The 15,219-nt window shown below is 36.5% G+C and overlaps 1 protein-coding gene across 4 annotated transcripts in view; it reads left to right on the top strand.

Moving 5' to 3' along the window:
* The window catches only part of acad9 (acyl-CoA dehydrogenase family, member 9), a 55,574-nt gene that overhangs the window by 33,809 nt on the left and 6,546 nt on the right, over positions 1-15,219 (top strand). For 3 of the 4 annotated variants that reach the window (XM_088337374.1, XM_088337375.1, XM_088337376.1), the window contains 11 exons: positions 1,804-1,882; positions 1,947-2,118; positions 2,199-2,272; positions 2,335-2,410; positions 5,824-5,894; positions 5,982-6,101; positions 8,399-8,527; positions 10,185-10,264; positions 12,717-12,843; positions 12,914-12,991; positions 13,353-13,481. In XM_088337374.1, the coding sequence (XP_088193500.1) occupies positions 1,804-1,882; positions 1,947-2,118; positions 2,199-2,272; positions 2,335-2,410; positions 5,824-5,894; positions 5,982-6,101; positions 8,399-8,527; positions 10,185-10,264; positions 12,717-12,843; positions 12,914-12,991; positions 13,353-13,481 (1,135 nt within the window). Of the gene's footprint in view, positions 1-1,803; positions 1,883-1,946; positions 2,119-2,198; positions 2,273-2,334; positions 2,411-5,823; positions 5,895-5,981; positions 6,102-8,398; positions 8,528-10,184; positions 10,265-11,621; positions 11,824-11,903; positions 12,352-12,716; positions 12,844-12,913; positions 12,992-13,352; positions 13,482-15,219 lie in introns of those variants that run through there. The other variant, XM_088337377.1, reaches the window with a different exon arrangement.

Here is a 15,219-nt window from a genome sequence, read left to right as displayed (position 1 = left end):
GAAGCCAGTATATTTATATTGTGTGTGTGTGTATATATATATATATATATATATATATATATATATATATACATATGTATAAATTCCCAAACCGGACGAATATTTCAAAATCGGAATAAAGCAAACGTTTGATTTGAAAAAAATAAATAAAAAGATTAATCTTTTTTTTTTTTTCTTGTCGGCCAGAGACGTCGTGTAAGTTGAACGCCCGACGTAAAAGATGCACGCCCCGGGCGTCCGGGCAGACATTGTTTCAAACACTGGTGTATGTGAATTTATGTACGTGTATGAATGTATGTGTATACAGTATATATGTATGTATGTGTACATTTTTATATGTGTGTGTTTGTGTGTATGTATGTGTGTATTAGATATATAAGTACCGTATTTTCCGCACTATAAGGCGCACCGGGTTATAGGGCACACCCCGAAAAAATCGTTTTTGGTCCTATTTTTGACATACATAAGACGCACCGGATTATAAGGCGCGACAATGGGAACGTCGACAAAAGTCAGATAGTTCAGTCCAACTTATTACCCCCTTAACATTCCCAAAGCTTGCAAAGACGCAAATACGTGTCGAGAGCACGTGCGGATGCGGTGTCCGTACGATGTCACTCAAATGCATCGTTCCATCATTCGGAAGGTTAAAGTCTCGGGATTCAAGAAATGCCAACCATTCCTTAGTTTCTATTTTCTTTTTCGCTCGCAACTGTACTGTGCATATGACTGTAAACACTTGGAATTGAGTTTAATTTAAAAATAGACACTCCATTCCATCCATTATCTGCACCGCTTATCACAGAAACATCGAGTTCAGTCTGAAACAAGATACAAGGAAAATATATAGCCAGAGTAGCTCACCGAAGTCGTTGTGTTCAATAATAATGTGCAGCCATGGTCCTCTTATATCCGTGAGTTTAGTAAATCCAGGAGAATAAAATATTTACAAATACAGAATAGTAAAAAAATGCTTTCTGTATGCCGTCAACCACGTGCTATACGCATTCATCTTTTTCGGCCAATTGCAGGCTTTGTTTTGCCGCTTCAGCCAATGCCAGCCTGTAAATGATAAAAAGGATCCGCCCCTTGACCTCCGAATAACTTTAGCCAATAGTGATCGATTCAACTGATGATTGACACATCTTTTTCAGTCAATTGTAGGCTTTGTTTTACAGCTTAAGCCTATGCCAGCCTGTAAATGATGAAAAGGTTCCGCCCCTTGACCTCCGAATAACTTTAGCCAATAGTGATCGATTCAAATGATGATTGACACATTGGTTAGCCAATGAAACGCCGGTAAATAAATCCCAGCATACACCGCGAACTACTTGGCGTTCGGGGGAAAATCTAGTCAGCGGCTGCAAGTTAGTTGGAAGACTGTGATTTAATATTGATCCATAAATAAGGCGCACTGTATTATAAGGGGCATGGTCAGCTTTTGAAAAAACTTTTAGGTGCGCCTTATAGTGCGGAAAATACGGTATATGTATGTTTATATGTTATATATTTATATATATATATACATACATATATATATATATATATATATATGTATATACACATAATGTATATACACATAATGTATATATAGAAAAATATATGTACGTTTTATGTGTATATAAATTTGTGTTTATATGTATATATGTATATTTATATATGTGAATATATATATATATATATATATATATATATATATATATATATATATAAAATGAATGTGCATATACATGTTACCAAGTTTTTTTTGTTTTGTTTTGTTTTTTTCAATTTTTTTTTTAAGCAACTATAACATTTTTGCAGTGGGAGTGATGCAGCCTCTATTCAGATGCGAGCAAAACTGTCAGATGATGGACAACATTACCTTCTAAATGGATCTAAGGTAAAAAAATAATACTTTTGTTTTTGGTGTGTTTATTATCCAATTGATCTTTTTTTCCTGTCAGATTTGGATTTCTAATGGTGGAATAGCTGACATCATGACTGTGTTTGCACGGACTGAGGTCGTTGTAAATGGCTTGAAGAAAGATAAAATTTCTGCCTTCATTGTTGAGAGATCGTTTGGAGGTATTACTAGTGGAACACCTGAGGACAAACTTGGCATCAGGGGCTCAAACAGTAAGACTGCTCGTGTTTTTTTTTTGTTGAGCATTATTATGTATTTCGCATTTCACTATATAGTTTATTTTCTTTGATAGCTTGTGAAGTGTCATTTGACAACGTTCCCGTCCCACTGGAAAACATTCTTGGAGAATTAGGGGATGGATTCAAGGTTATTGTTAGAAATTTCCTGGTATTTTGACATAAGTTTGATATCTATTTTCTTGGGAGCAGATTGCCATGAATATACTCAACTCTGGACGTTTCAGCATGGGAAGTTCTTCAGCTGGAATGATCAAGAAATTAATTGGTATGACTGCTAAAATTTAGCATTCACAGTGGTCACTTGACTTTTGGGTTCAAGTGTTTAAAAAATACAACCAATCATCACAAATATTCTAAAAAGATGTATCTCTATTTTTTTGTCATGTTTTTATTTATTTGTATGAATGAAGTATTTACAATGAAAAATAGCAAAAATGGAGATGCATCTTTTTGAAAGAGCAATGACAAAATACTATAAAATTTGTTTAAAAAAATCCAGGAGTCCAGTAATTTTGTGTTGAAACTATCTAATCATATTAGTAGTGCACTGCCAACATTCCGTATGTGTATATATATATATATATATATATATATGTATATATACTGGACTGTCTCAGAAAATTAGAATATTGTGATAAAGTTCTTTATTTTCTGTAATGCAATTAAAAAAACAAAAATGTCATACATTCTGGATTCATTACACATCAACTGAACTATTTCAAGCCTTTTATTATTTTAATATTGCTGAATTTGGCTTACAGCTTAAGAAAACTCAAAAATCCTATCTCAAAATATTAGAATATCATGAAAAAGTATACAAGTAGGCTATTCAACTAATCACCTGAATCATCTAATTAACTCGAAACACCTTGCGAGGGTTTCCTGAGCCTTAAAAACACTCAGCTTGGTTCAGTAAACTAAATCACTGCTGATCTGACTGCTGTCCAGAGGACCATCATTGATACCCTCCATCAGGAGGGTAAGACACAAAAAGAAATTTCTCAAAGAGCAGGCTGTTCACAGAGTGCAGTTTCAAAGCATATCCACAAAAAGTCTGTTGGAAGGGAAAAATGTGGCCGGAAACGCTGCACAACCAAGAGAGATGACCGCAGCCTTAACAAAATTGTGAAGAAGAGCCGCTTCCAGAATTTGAGGGAGCTTCAAAGACAGTGGGCTGAAGCTGGAGTCCAGGTATCAAAAGCCACAGTTCACAGACGTGTCCGGGAAATGGGCTACAATAGCCGTATTCCCATGGTCAAGCCACTTCTGAACTCAAGACAACGGAAGAAGCGTCTGACTTGGGCTATGGAGAAGAAGCACTGGACAGTTGCATAGGTGTCCAAAGTCCTCTTTTCAGACGAAAGCAAGTTTTGCATTTCATTTGGAAGTCAAGGCGCCAAAGTCTGGAGAAAGGCTGGAGAGGAGCAAAATCCAAGTTGCTTGAAATCCAGTGTGAAGTTCCCACAGTCAGCAATGGTTTGGGGAGCCATGTCAGCTGCTGGTGTTGGTCCACTGTGTTTCATCAAGTCCAGAGTAAATGCAACTGTGTACCAAGAGATTTTAGAGCACTACATGCTTCCATCTGCTGAAAAGCCCTATGGAGATGAGTATTTCATTTTCCAGCATGATCTGGCACCTGCCCACAGTGCCAAAACCACCAGTAACTGGTGCACTGACCATGGCATCACTGTCCTTGATTGGCCTGCTAATTCCCCTGACCTGAACCCCATCGAGAATTTGTGGGGTATAGTTAAGAAGAAGATGAAAGACACCAGACCTACAAATGCAAATGAGCTGAAGGCCGCTATCGAAGCATCCTGGGCATCAATAACACCTCAGCAATGCCACAGGCTGATTGCCTCCATGCCACGCCGGATTGATGCAGTAATCCGTGCAAAAGGATTCCCAACCAAGTACTGAGTGCATCAATGGACATTTTCAAATGTTTGATTTAGTTTTGCTGTTATAAAATTATTTTTTTTACTTGGTCTGAGGAAGTATTCTAATATTTTGAGATAGGATTTTTGAGTTTTTTTCAGCTGTAAGCCAAAATCAGCAATATTCAAATAATAAAAGGCTTGAAATAGTTCAGTTGATGTGTAATGAATCCAGAATGTATGACATTTTTGTTTTTTTAATTGCATTACAGAAAATAAAGAACTTTATCACAATATTCTAATTTTCTGAGACAGTCCAGTATATATATATATGTATGTATGTGTATGTACCGTATTTTCCGCACTATAAGGCGTACTTAAAAGTCTTAATTTTTTCAAAAGCTGACCATGCGCCTTATAATACAGTGCGCATTATATATGGATCAATATTAAGTCGCAAAGTCTTGCAACTAATGAAAGCAGCCGCCGACTAGATTTTCCCCCGAACGCGAAGTAGTCCGCGGTGCATGCTGGGATTTATATACCGGCGTTTCATTGGCTAACCAATGTGTCAATCATCATTTGAATACATCACTATTGGCTAAAGTTATTCGGAGGTAAAGGGGGCGGATCCTTTTTATCATTTACAGGCTGGCATAGGCTAAAGGGGCAAAACAAAGCCTGCAATTGGCCGAAAAAGATGTGTCAATCATCAGTTGAATCGATCACTATTGGCTAAAGTTATTCGGAGGTAAAGAGGGCGGATCCTTTTTATCATTTACAGGCTGGCATAGGCTAAAGGGGCAAAACAAAGCCTGCAATTGGCCGAAAAAGATGAATGTGAATAGCATGTTGGGTTGACGGCATAGAGAAAACAGTATTTTACTTTTCTGTACTGTATTTGTAAATATTTTACTCTCCTGGATTTACTACACTCACGGATATAAGAGGACCATGGTTGCACATTATTATTGAACACAACGACTTCGGTGAGCTACTCCGGCTATATATTTTCCCAGTATCTTGTTTCAGAGTGATATCGATGTTTCTGTGATGGGTCTTTTTTTAAATTAAACTAAATTCCAAGTGTTTATTGTCATATTCAAAGTAAAATTGCGAGCGAAAAAGAAAATAGAAACTAAGGAATGGTTGGCATTTCTTGAATCCCAAGACTTTAACCTTCCGAATTATATTTGGAACGATGCATTTGAGTGACATCATACGGACACCATCCATCCATTTTTTGCACCGCTTATCCTCAGTAGGGTCGCGGGGGTGCTGGAGCCCATCCCAGCTATCTTCGGGCAGTGGGCAGGGGACGCCCTGAACTGGTTGCCAGCCAGTCGCAGGGCACACAGGGACAGACAATTTGCTCGCTCATTCACAAGGACAATTTGGACGGGCCAATTAACCTAACATGTTTTTGGAATGTGGGAGGAAACCTAAGTGCCCGGAGTAAACCCATGCAAGCACGGGGAGAACATGCAAACTCCACACAGGAGGCTCGACCTCATGACCTCAGAACTGTGCCGCACACGCACTAACCACTGCACCGCCGTGCTGCCCATTTTTTATATATATATATATATATATATATATATATATATATATTATATATGTGTGTGTGTGTGTAATGTCTATATGTATCTATGAATATATATGCATGTATGTGTGTGTGTATTTTATGTATATATGGATATATATGTGTGTGTATATGTATGTATATATGGTCATTTATATATATGGATATATATCTAACATGTCAAGTAAATCGGAATAATGTATTTATCTTTACCCTCAGAATCAACCTCTGAATATGCTGAGACTCGAAAGCAATTTAACAAACGCTTAAGTGAGTTTGGCATGATACAGGTAAAATGCTTTCATAAAAACCATATGAATTGTTATTACCAACTATGTTGATCAGATTTGTAATTATTTTTCGTTTTTGTTCATCAGGAGAAATTTGCAGTCATGGCCCTTAATGCTTTCGTGATGGAGAGCATGGCGTATCTGACATCAGGAATGATGGACAGACCAGGGTTACCTGATTGTTCTATAGAAGCTGCAGTGGTTAAGGTTGTACTTTTGCACAACCTTTATTCCTTACCCATAATGAATACTCACTTTGAAATAGGTCAAAATATGATTAAATTTGGGAAACCTGACTACTGCATATAGAGAAGAGGATTTTAGTCCACCTGTCTGCACAATCTATTTTGCTGCACCTCACATCAGTTTAGAGTTTGAGTTTTCACCCTAAAGGCTAATGCCAACAAAACATATTATTATTCATGACGCAGCTTCTAAGCGGGTTCATTATTTATTTATTTTCAATTTTCTGTGTAAAAATCTCGAATTTGCATTCAAATTTATAAAGAGTATATAGTTAATGGTATTTAAATCAAAAGATGAGCAAATAATTGTATTTACTCCTTCCTACTATCGCCAACCCTAGAAAACTGGTTATCTAAACCAGTGTATTTCAACCATTCTTTAGCCATGGCATGTTTTTTACATCGGAAATTTTTTTCGGAACACCACTAACCAAAAATGTTATAAAATGACACTGAACAGTCTGTTTAATTTCAATATAATTTATAATATCCCCAGTGTTTACAGCACAGACACTTGACAATTACATAATATTTGCAGAAAATGATTCACAAATGTTTTATAAAATTTTCAATTTTAAAAAAGGACATTGGATAATTTCTCACGGCGCACCTGATTGACCTCTCACGGCACACTAGTGTTTCGCGGCACAGTGGTTGAAAATCACTGATCTAAAACATACAAACGGTATTAATTATTATTATTATTTGTTTTATTACAAATCACACTGTTAATCAAAATGACCCAAGTGACAACGTTCACAAAAATCACTCTTAGATGTGTCTAATTTACATTGCTGAAAAAGGGGATACTGTACTGTATTAATTCCATTTGAAAGATGGTCTTTCTTAAGTGCCTGTTTAAAGGTGGCAGGGGAGGTTGACCTTTGACTGCTTGGGTACCGGGCCATTAAAAGACTTTACTCCTAAAGGCCCATTTTGATCCACAACATTAGTATCGCAGCCTGATGAGGGGGAATACCTCATTTGCGACCACTTCTCAAGGTTCCCTAATTTTCCTCATGTTGAGGTTTTTTGATTCTTTGTTCCTTGCACTCATCTAGGTTTCAGTAAAGGGGTTCAGGGGTTTTGTGATTAAGGGCAATACAAAACAATATGACTTGACACTATTACTATCTGAAAGTATTCGGGGCTTAGCAGTGTTTCCCATAGAATTTTGTGAGACCCCCGTGGTTGTATAGTCTAGGGGGATTCTGTGGGCGTGCATTAACATGAGATAAAAAGATGGACTCTTCAGTGCTATAAAAAGGGACATAAATACAACTTTTAACTATTTAAGTCAAGTCATGTTAATTTGTATAGCCCTTAATAACAAGGAGTCTCAAAGCGCTGCACAGACCACAGACTATCACAAACTACAGACTATTGTTACACCATCCCCTCATCTAAAACCTACATCTGCGCAAGGAAAAACTCAAAAACCTAAACTTGAGGAAAATGAAAAAACCTTGAGAAGGGACCACACATGTGCGGTAATCGCCCTTCGAGGACGACCAGGCTGCAATGGATGTATCATTAACAAACAATAAAATAAAAGATTAAATATAAAATAATTAAAATATAATATGAAATTTAAAAAAAATAGGATGGCCAGGTTGCAATGGATGTAGCATTAACTACCAATACACAGATATTGTCAACATGAAATATAGGTCATTTTTAGGCTATAGAATATAAGTCTGTTTTAAGCCTTTTTTAAACAGTTCCACTGAGGTTGCAGATCAATTTACAATTCAACTTCTAACCAATTTAGACTGAATCAACACAGAAACTCTGAAAATCATACAAAAATATACATTAAAATGTGTATAGCAAAAACAAAAATATCATTAGTCTCTACAGAGTATTGGCACTAAGGAACACAAAGTGCTGAGCTTTAAGGGACTGATTCATATTTTTCTGTCTGTGATAGACAATGCACAATGTTTTGGAACCATTAATATACATAAAAGTCCAAATAAAGGGTTGACTTCCTGCTTTGACTCATTGTTTAAAATTTCTTTTTTGTCCTCCTTATCCTTGTTCAATCTCTCTTGAACCGTTCCTGAGCTCTGTGCGCTGCTGCGTCAGTAAATGTTATGGGGAACACTGCTGAATATCGGATCAAAAAATGAAAATTTTGTATTCAAACACACAAACACAGACACACACACAAAAATACATATATATGTGTGTATATGTATATAATCAAAATATGCGCTCATATATATTCTCAGGATGGATTCTATTTACTGTGTACAGGTCTTCAGCTCAGAAGGAGGCTGGATTTGTGTCAGTGAAGCGCTTCAGGTTCTCGGAGGTCTAGGATATACAAAGAACTACCCATATGAACGTTATCTCAGGGACTGTCGTATCCTTCCCATCTTTGAGGTAACTACTGTAGTAAGGTATTTTTGTCATGTTTATTTGTATATGTGGGGTCTAAGTAGTAGACCACTGACGTGTGGGAGAGCTATAAAAATAGTCTGACTGTAGAAAATACACTAGGCAAGAGACTTGTCAAGTTTTTTAACCTGCTTCAGCCGGGGAGAGAAGCAGAGAGGACAAGCAACTCGCTCAGCCGCACTCTCACTCACTCTCGCTCACCCCCGGTCTGCCTCTGTGTTTTAATGAAATCACAAGACATGGAAAAGTACTGGTATGTTAAGACAAAAGACCACCCCCCTGGAAAAGTACCAACACCTTTAAACAAAGACAGGAAGAGGAAAAGACGCCAAAAGGAACATCAAACTGATTAGAAATACACACCTTGAGCAAATACGTTCAAGCTTACAGTACAGCCCTTAATCACAATTAGTCTCAAACTAATAGATTTTTTTTGTACTATTATGTATATTAATTCAATTGGAAAGATGGTCTTTCTTGGGTTTTTGACTGTGTGTTTGCCTTTAATGTTGGCAAGGGAGGTTGACTTTTGATGAACGAAATCTTCATCTTGAAGGGAAAGATCAAAATGTCGCAGACAAGATCAAATAATTCATTCTAAAGCTTGCAATCTGGGGCAAGTGACTCGACATTGAAATATTGAGTTATTTGAGAACCTGAATACATTAGTTGACACTTCTGACTGTGATGCCACCTCGCTTATTTCATATTTTAAGCAACATATTTCATCACAAAGGGGATTATTTAGAAAGTACCTCTTTGAAAACACTTCCCATTATGACTGGGTGAGAGATCGGTTTAATGCCCCAGCTCTAACTATTTTTTGCTCTGCATATCTATTCATGTCGAGACCAAGTTTCACATTTCAGACACTAAGTGTCTTCTGTTTAAATGCAATATTCACATTCTTCTTCGGACAGAATGAGTTAGCTGGTTTAGTTTAACAGTGAAGGCAGTTTTACACCTGAACCAACTCACCCCGCTATACGGAACATGAAGCCCCGAACATGATACAGGGAATATACTCTCAGCTTGAGTAGGCCCGCCTCCTTTATTTTGTCTTTTGTTTTTATTTACTTTAAACCAGCATGAAACTGAAGGCAAAAATATTACCTCTATAGCTCCTCCTTTAGTTTGTATAGCGTGGTGAGTTGGTTCTGGTGTAAAATTGCTTTCACTCAGCTGTTGAAATAAACCAGTTAACTCATTCAGTGCCAAAAATAAAAAACATTATTTTTGCCCATTGTTTGAGAAAAAACATGCTGTGCTGAGAAAAAAAAAACATTTTTATCAGTGATTTTAATATGTAGCAACAAACAGCAGAGAAGCCAGTCTAGTAAGAAGTTGCTCACGGAAGAATGTAAATATTGCATACTGTAGCTTTAAACATGCAAATCATAATACTTTGTACACACCTCTTTCTCATACTAATCTAAACATGGGATATTGAGTTTTTACATAAGCAATATCAATGTCCACTTGTTTTTATTAGTTTTGCGCTCAAGAACACTCACACAATCTCTAGTTTAATTTGCTTTGAGTTTGGTGACCAGTCCACAAAGAGTTGTTTTGTTATTTTGTTGCCTTTACATCATTCACAGTAGTTTGCAGTAATTGATGCATTAATGCTCATTGTTTTCAGGGTACCAATGAAATCCTGAGAATGTACATCGCTCTCACTGGAATGCAACATGCTGGCAAAATCCTTACAGAAAAAATAAAGTAAGTGTGAAAGTTCAATAACAATTAAAAATAAATTCCTTTTCTCAGTACCTTCACTGTTACACTACAGACACAGCAAAGGCCAAATCTTGGGTTACGCCACTAGCTTCTCGCAAGTTTTATCTCGGGGTGTTTGAACTGGCTATAAAAAAATAGATGGGTGTCCGACTTTCTGTCAACGAAAAAAATAATACAAACCAGCCGGGAAACTCCCTTTTTGGGAAGTGCTTTGGTTCCTATTACAGTACTAACTTGTTTTGAACAAACTTGCCAGATAAACGGCCATTTCCTAATTATTCTACTTTAAAGCAATTGCCTTTTTAGTTTGGTCCTGGTGAATTTGGCTTCGCTTCCTATACCACAAAGTGTATGTATGTATGTATGTGTGTATGTATCTACAGTATATATATATATATATATATATATATAATGTGTATATATATGTATATATATTTGTCTATGTATATGTGTGTGTATATATGTGTGTTTATGTATGTATGTATGTATATATATAAATATATATCAGGAAAGGATAGTGACTCTTCTTCATTTGTTGGAACAGCGCGGCTTGACACCCGGGGGCATGCCCACGGCAGAATTTTAACTGTTACGTTAATATATTTTCACGTGTTAAATTGAAAATAATAACGCAAATCTTTAACGCGACATTTTTCCCAGCCCTAATATATATAATGTATATATATATATATATATATATATATATATATACAGTGCATCCGGAAAGTATTCACAGCACTTCACTTTTTCCAAATTTTGTTATGTTACAGCCTCATTCCAAATTGTATTAATTTAATCTCTTATCTCAAAATTCTACACAAAATACTCCATTATGACAATGTGAAAAAGTTTTTTTTTTTTTAATTTTTGGGAATTCATTAAAAATAGAAAACTAAGAAATCACATTTACATAAGTATTCACAGCCTTTGCTTAATACTTTGTTGATCCACCTTTGGCAGCAAATACAGCCTCAAGTCTTTTTGAATATGATCCCACAAGTTTAGCACACCTATCTTTAGGCAGTTTTGCCCATTCTTCTTTGCAATAAGTCTCAAGCTCAAGCAGGTTGGATGGGAGACGTTTGTGCACAGCCATTTTCAGATCTCTCCAGAGATGTTCGATCGGATTCAAGTCTGGACTCTGGCTGGGCCACTCCAGGACATTCACGGAGTGGTTCTGAAGCCAATCTTTTGAGATCTTGGTTGTGTGCTTTGGGTCATTGTCCTGCTGAAAAATGAACCTTCGCCCCAGCCTGAGGTCAAGAGCGCTCTGGAGCAGGTTTTCATCCAGGATATCTCTATATATTGCTGCATTCATTTTTCCTTCTATCCTGACTAGTCTGCCAGTTCCTGCTGCTGAAAAACATCGCCACAGCATGATGCTGCCACCACCATGCTTCACTGTAGGGGATGGTATTGGCCTGGTGATGAGCAGTGCCTGGTTTCCTCCAAACATGGCGCCTGGCATTCACACCAAAGAGTTCAATCTTTGTCTCATCAGACCAGAGAATTTTGTTTCTCATGGTCTGAGAGTCATTCAGGTGCTTTTTGGCAAATTCCAGACGGGCTTTCATGTTCCTTTTACTAAGAGTGTCTTTCGTCTGGCCACTCTACCATACAGGCCTGATTGGTGGATTGCTGCAGAGATGGTTGTCCTTCTGGAAGGCTCTCCTCTCTCCACAGAGGAACGCTGGACAGAGTGACCATCGGGTTCTTGGTCACCTCCCTGACTAAGGCCCTTCTTCCCCGATCGCTCAGTTTAGAAGGCCGGCCAGCTCTAGAAGGAGTCCTGGTGGTTTCAAATGTCTTCCATTTACGAATAATGGAGGCCACTGTGCTCATCGGGACCTTCAAAGCAGCAGGAATTTTCCTGTATCCTTCCCCAGATTTGTGCCTCAAGACAATCCTGTCTCGCAGGTCTACAGACAGTTCTTTTGACTTCATGCTTGGTGTTTGTGCTCTGACATTCACTCAACTGTGGGACCTTATATAGACAGGTGTGTGCCTTTCCAAATCATGTCCAATCAACTGAATTTACTGCAGGTGGACTCCAATTAAGCTGTAGAAAGATCTCAAGGATGATCAGTGGAAAAAAGATGCACCTGAGCTCAATTTTGAGCTTCATGGTAAAGGCTGTGAATACTTATGTAAATGTGATTTCTTAGTTATCTATTTTTAATAAATTCAAAAAAAGTAAAAAAAAAAAAAACTTTTCCACCTTGTCATAATGGAGTATTTTGTGTAGAATTTTGAGATAAGAGATTAAATTAATACAATTTGGAATGAGGCTGTAACATAACAAAATGTGGAAAAAGTGAAGCGCTGTGAATACTTTCCGGATGCATTGTATATATATATATATATGTTTTTGTTAGTTGTGTATACATTTAATTATTCTATCTTTGAAGTATGTTTGTATGTTTTCTTCCTTCAGGGAGATGAAGAAAGGAAATTTTGGTCTGGCGTTGGAAATTCTTGGGAAAAAGTTGAGAAAATCGTTTGGAAGTGGACACCAAAATACCCTCGCTGGGAAGAATGGAGTTGTTCATCCTAGTTTAGCTGTAGGATAGTCTTCATTTTCAAGAAATTATGTTTGTATTTTTCACATATTTGAGCAACGTCTGGTTACAGGAAAGTGCGCAGATGATGGAACAGAATGTTCATCTTTTTGGGTCAACTGTGGAGAGCCTTTTATATCGATATGGAAAGGTAACATTTGAATTTCTCAAATAATATTAGTTATCAATCATTTTTATCTTTAGGCAGACATCTTGTTTAATCAACAAGATTTTAAGTCGCAGGCTTTACAAGCCATAAAAATTAACATTTGATATGTTTTCCCTGCTTCATGAACTCCAAAAATTCAGATATGTCGCTGTACAACCGTGGCTGAAAATGTATTGGGGGTACTAAATTGTTTTGTAAATGTTCTCATTGTAAAATCATTTAAAAAAACAACATTTCAAACAAAAAAATATATATACTTAACCAATGAAGGTTTTAAATGTATATTTTATTTTCTATTTCCAGCAGAGTAATTATAATAATATTATTTTTTGTGTGATGTTAGACTATCGTGGATGAACAACTCGTCTTGAAGAAAGTAGCAGATGTGCTTATCAACCTGTATGCCATGACAGCAGTCCTCTCTCGAAGTACCCGGTCCATCAGCCTCGGCCTTCAAAATCATGACCATGAGGTATGTGTGCTATTATTGTCCATAACATTAATATTTTTATATTTTGTGTAGTTAGCTGATTATTTCCCTCATTTAGGTATGGCACAGCACAGTTATAGTTAGTGCCTTGCCAAAGTACACTATTCTAAAAAGTATTTCTTACTAATCGTGACACGAGCATCCAGAAGATAAAGCGTCAATTTGCAGTAAATATTTTCAACTTATATTTTCAGCTTTACTGTATTATTAGATTCACCCATTAAAGAGATACAAAGTCGTTTTAATGACGTTAGCATTTGTGACGTATGCGTGTTCTTGCTAGTTGGGACTTTTCATGCAGGGGGTGGGAGTTTGGGTATTTTTGGGCATGCCATTGGTACTTTCTAAAAAAAAAAGCTGAACAAAAATGGCAGAACACTATATTCTGTTAATTACAAGCTGCAACTGGTGAAATATTCAGCTGAAAAGCAGAAAGCAGAGGTGATTATGAATCTGACGTAAGCAATATAGAAGTGGAAGACGGAAGCTGCTGACCTTATACCTTGACAGTGAAACAGAGGATGAAAATTACAAATCTGTTGCTTCGTTAGCAATGCTACATTGTCGAAAAGGATTTGGGGGTTATTCTTTTGTACCGCAATCACCTTCGAAAAATAGGATGATTTTGCAGAGGCAAGGGCTGCTTTATACTTTAACAAGTTGTCACACCAATTTGAAATAGAAAACCCTTATTGTCATTACACAAAGTGTCAATGAAATTCAAAGCTGCCCAATGTAGTGCGCATGTACACTTAGAATTTTAAGTAACATGGAATTTAAAAAGTAACATAGAATTTAAATGTAATACAATTATCAATATGATAAACAAACACACACACAGTACATACATATATATAAATTACACAAGACAGCACACAATATTAAAACCCAGTCAGCAGCAACTGAGATAGAAGCAATAAATATTGGTTATTTACAGTGCGGATACAGATTATATAACATGACAAAGAGGTGCAGTTCAGTTCAGTGCAAATTTAAATTTAGTATTTACATTACAGCTTAAGGGAAGAATCTGTCTCTGACTTTTATTTTATTTAATGTTTTGGAGTAAAAATTATAGTTTGGTAAGCAAAAATATTTATGATAGAGTTATCCAAATAACTCTTAATACAGTATGTTATGTCGTTGCAGAAATTATCCGGCGTGTCAATCATGTAACGGTATGCCGTACAAACGTTTTCAGCCCGTTGTTATTTTATTTCAAACTGCCTTTCAAGATAACATGTATATTTTTGGTGTCGGATTTTATCAAATACATTTCCCCCAAATGCGACTTATACAGTGTTCCCGCAGATCCGTTAAAAGTCTTAATTGAATTAATTATTCAAAATAAGGCCTTGGCATTAAAAGGTCTTAAATCCAATTTTCCAAAATGTTAAAAGGGTGATCACATTAAAAGATTCATATTTGCTTAAACTAAAAAGATTTGGTAAAAATGTGGCCCCCAGGAGGATAGTTTGAGGCGTCCGCATTAATATGAAAAGTTAGAGTGACAGTTTTTATTATTATCCCACTGTTGCTGTATTCTGTTGTGTCACCAAAAACGGGTGCTAAAAGCATAATGGAAGAATTAAGATACAGAGACTCAAAGTGACCAAAATGCACCCTATTGCTATCGAAAAAACTAAAAATAAAAGAGTAAAAAGGGGAAAGAAAAAAAACAAAAAGGTAAATGAAAAAAAAAAAAAAAAATTCTCTTTAA

The sequence above is a fragment of the Urocampus carinirostris genome, chromosome 6, assembly GCF_059441175.1.
Source record: "Urocampus carinirostris isolate Australia breed hairy pipefish chromosome 6, RoL_Ucar_1.0, whole genome shotgun sequence".
Classification (NCBI taxonomy): domain Eukaryota; kingdom Metazoa; phylum Chordata; class Actinopteri; order Syngnathiformes; family Syngnathidae; genus Urocampus; species Urocampus carinirostris.
The sequence above is the reverse complement of the archived record's forward strand: the minus strand, read 5'-3'. Positions and strand labels throughout refer to the sequence as shown.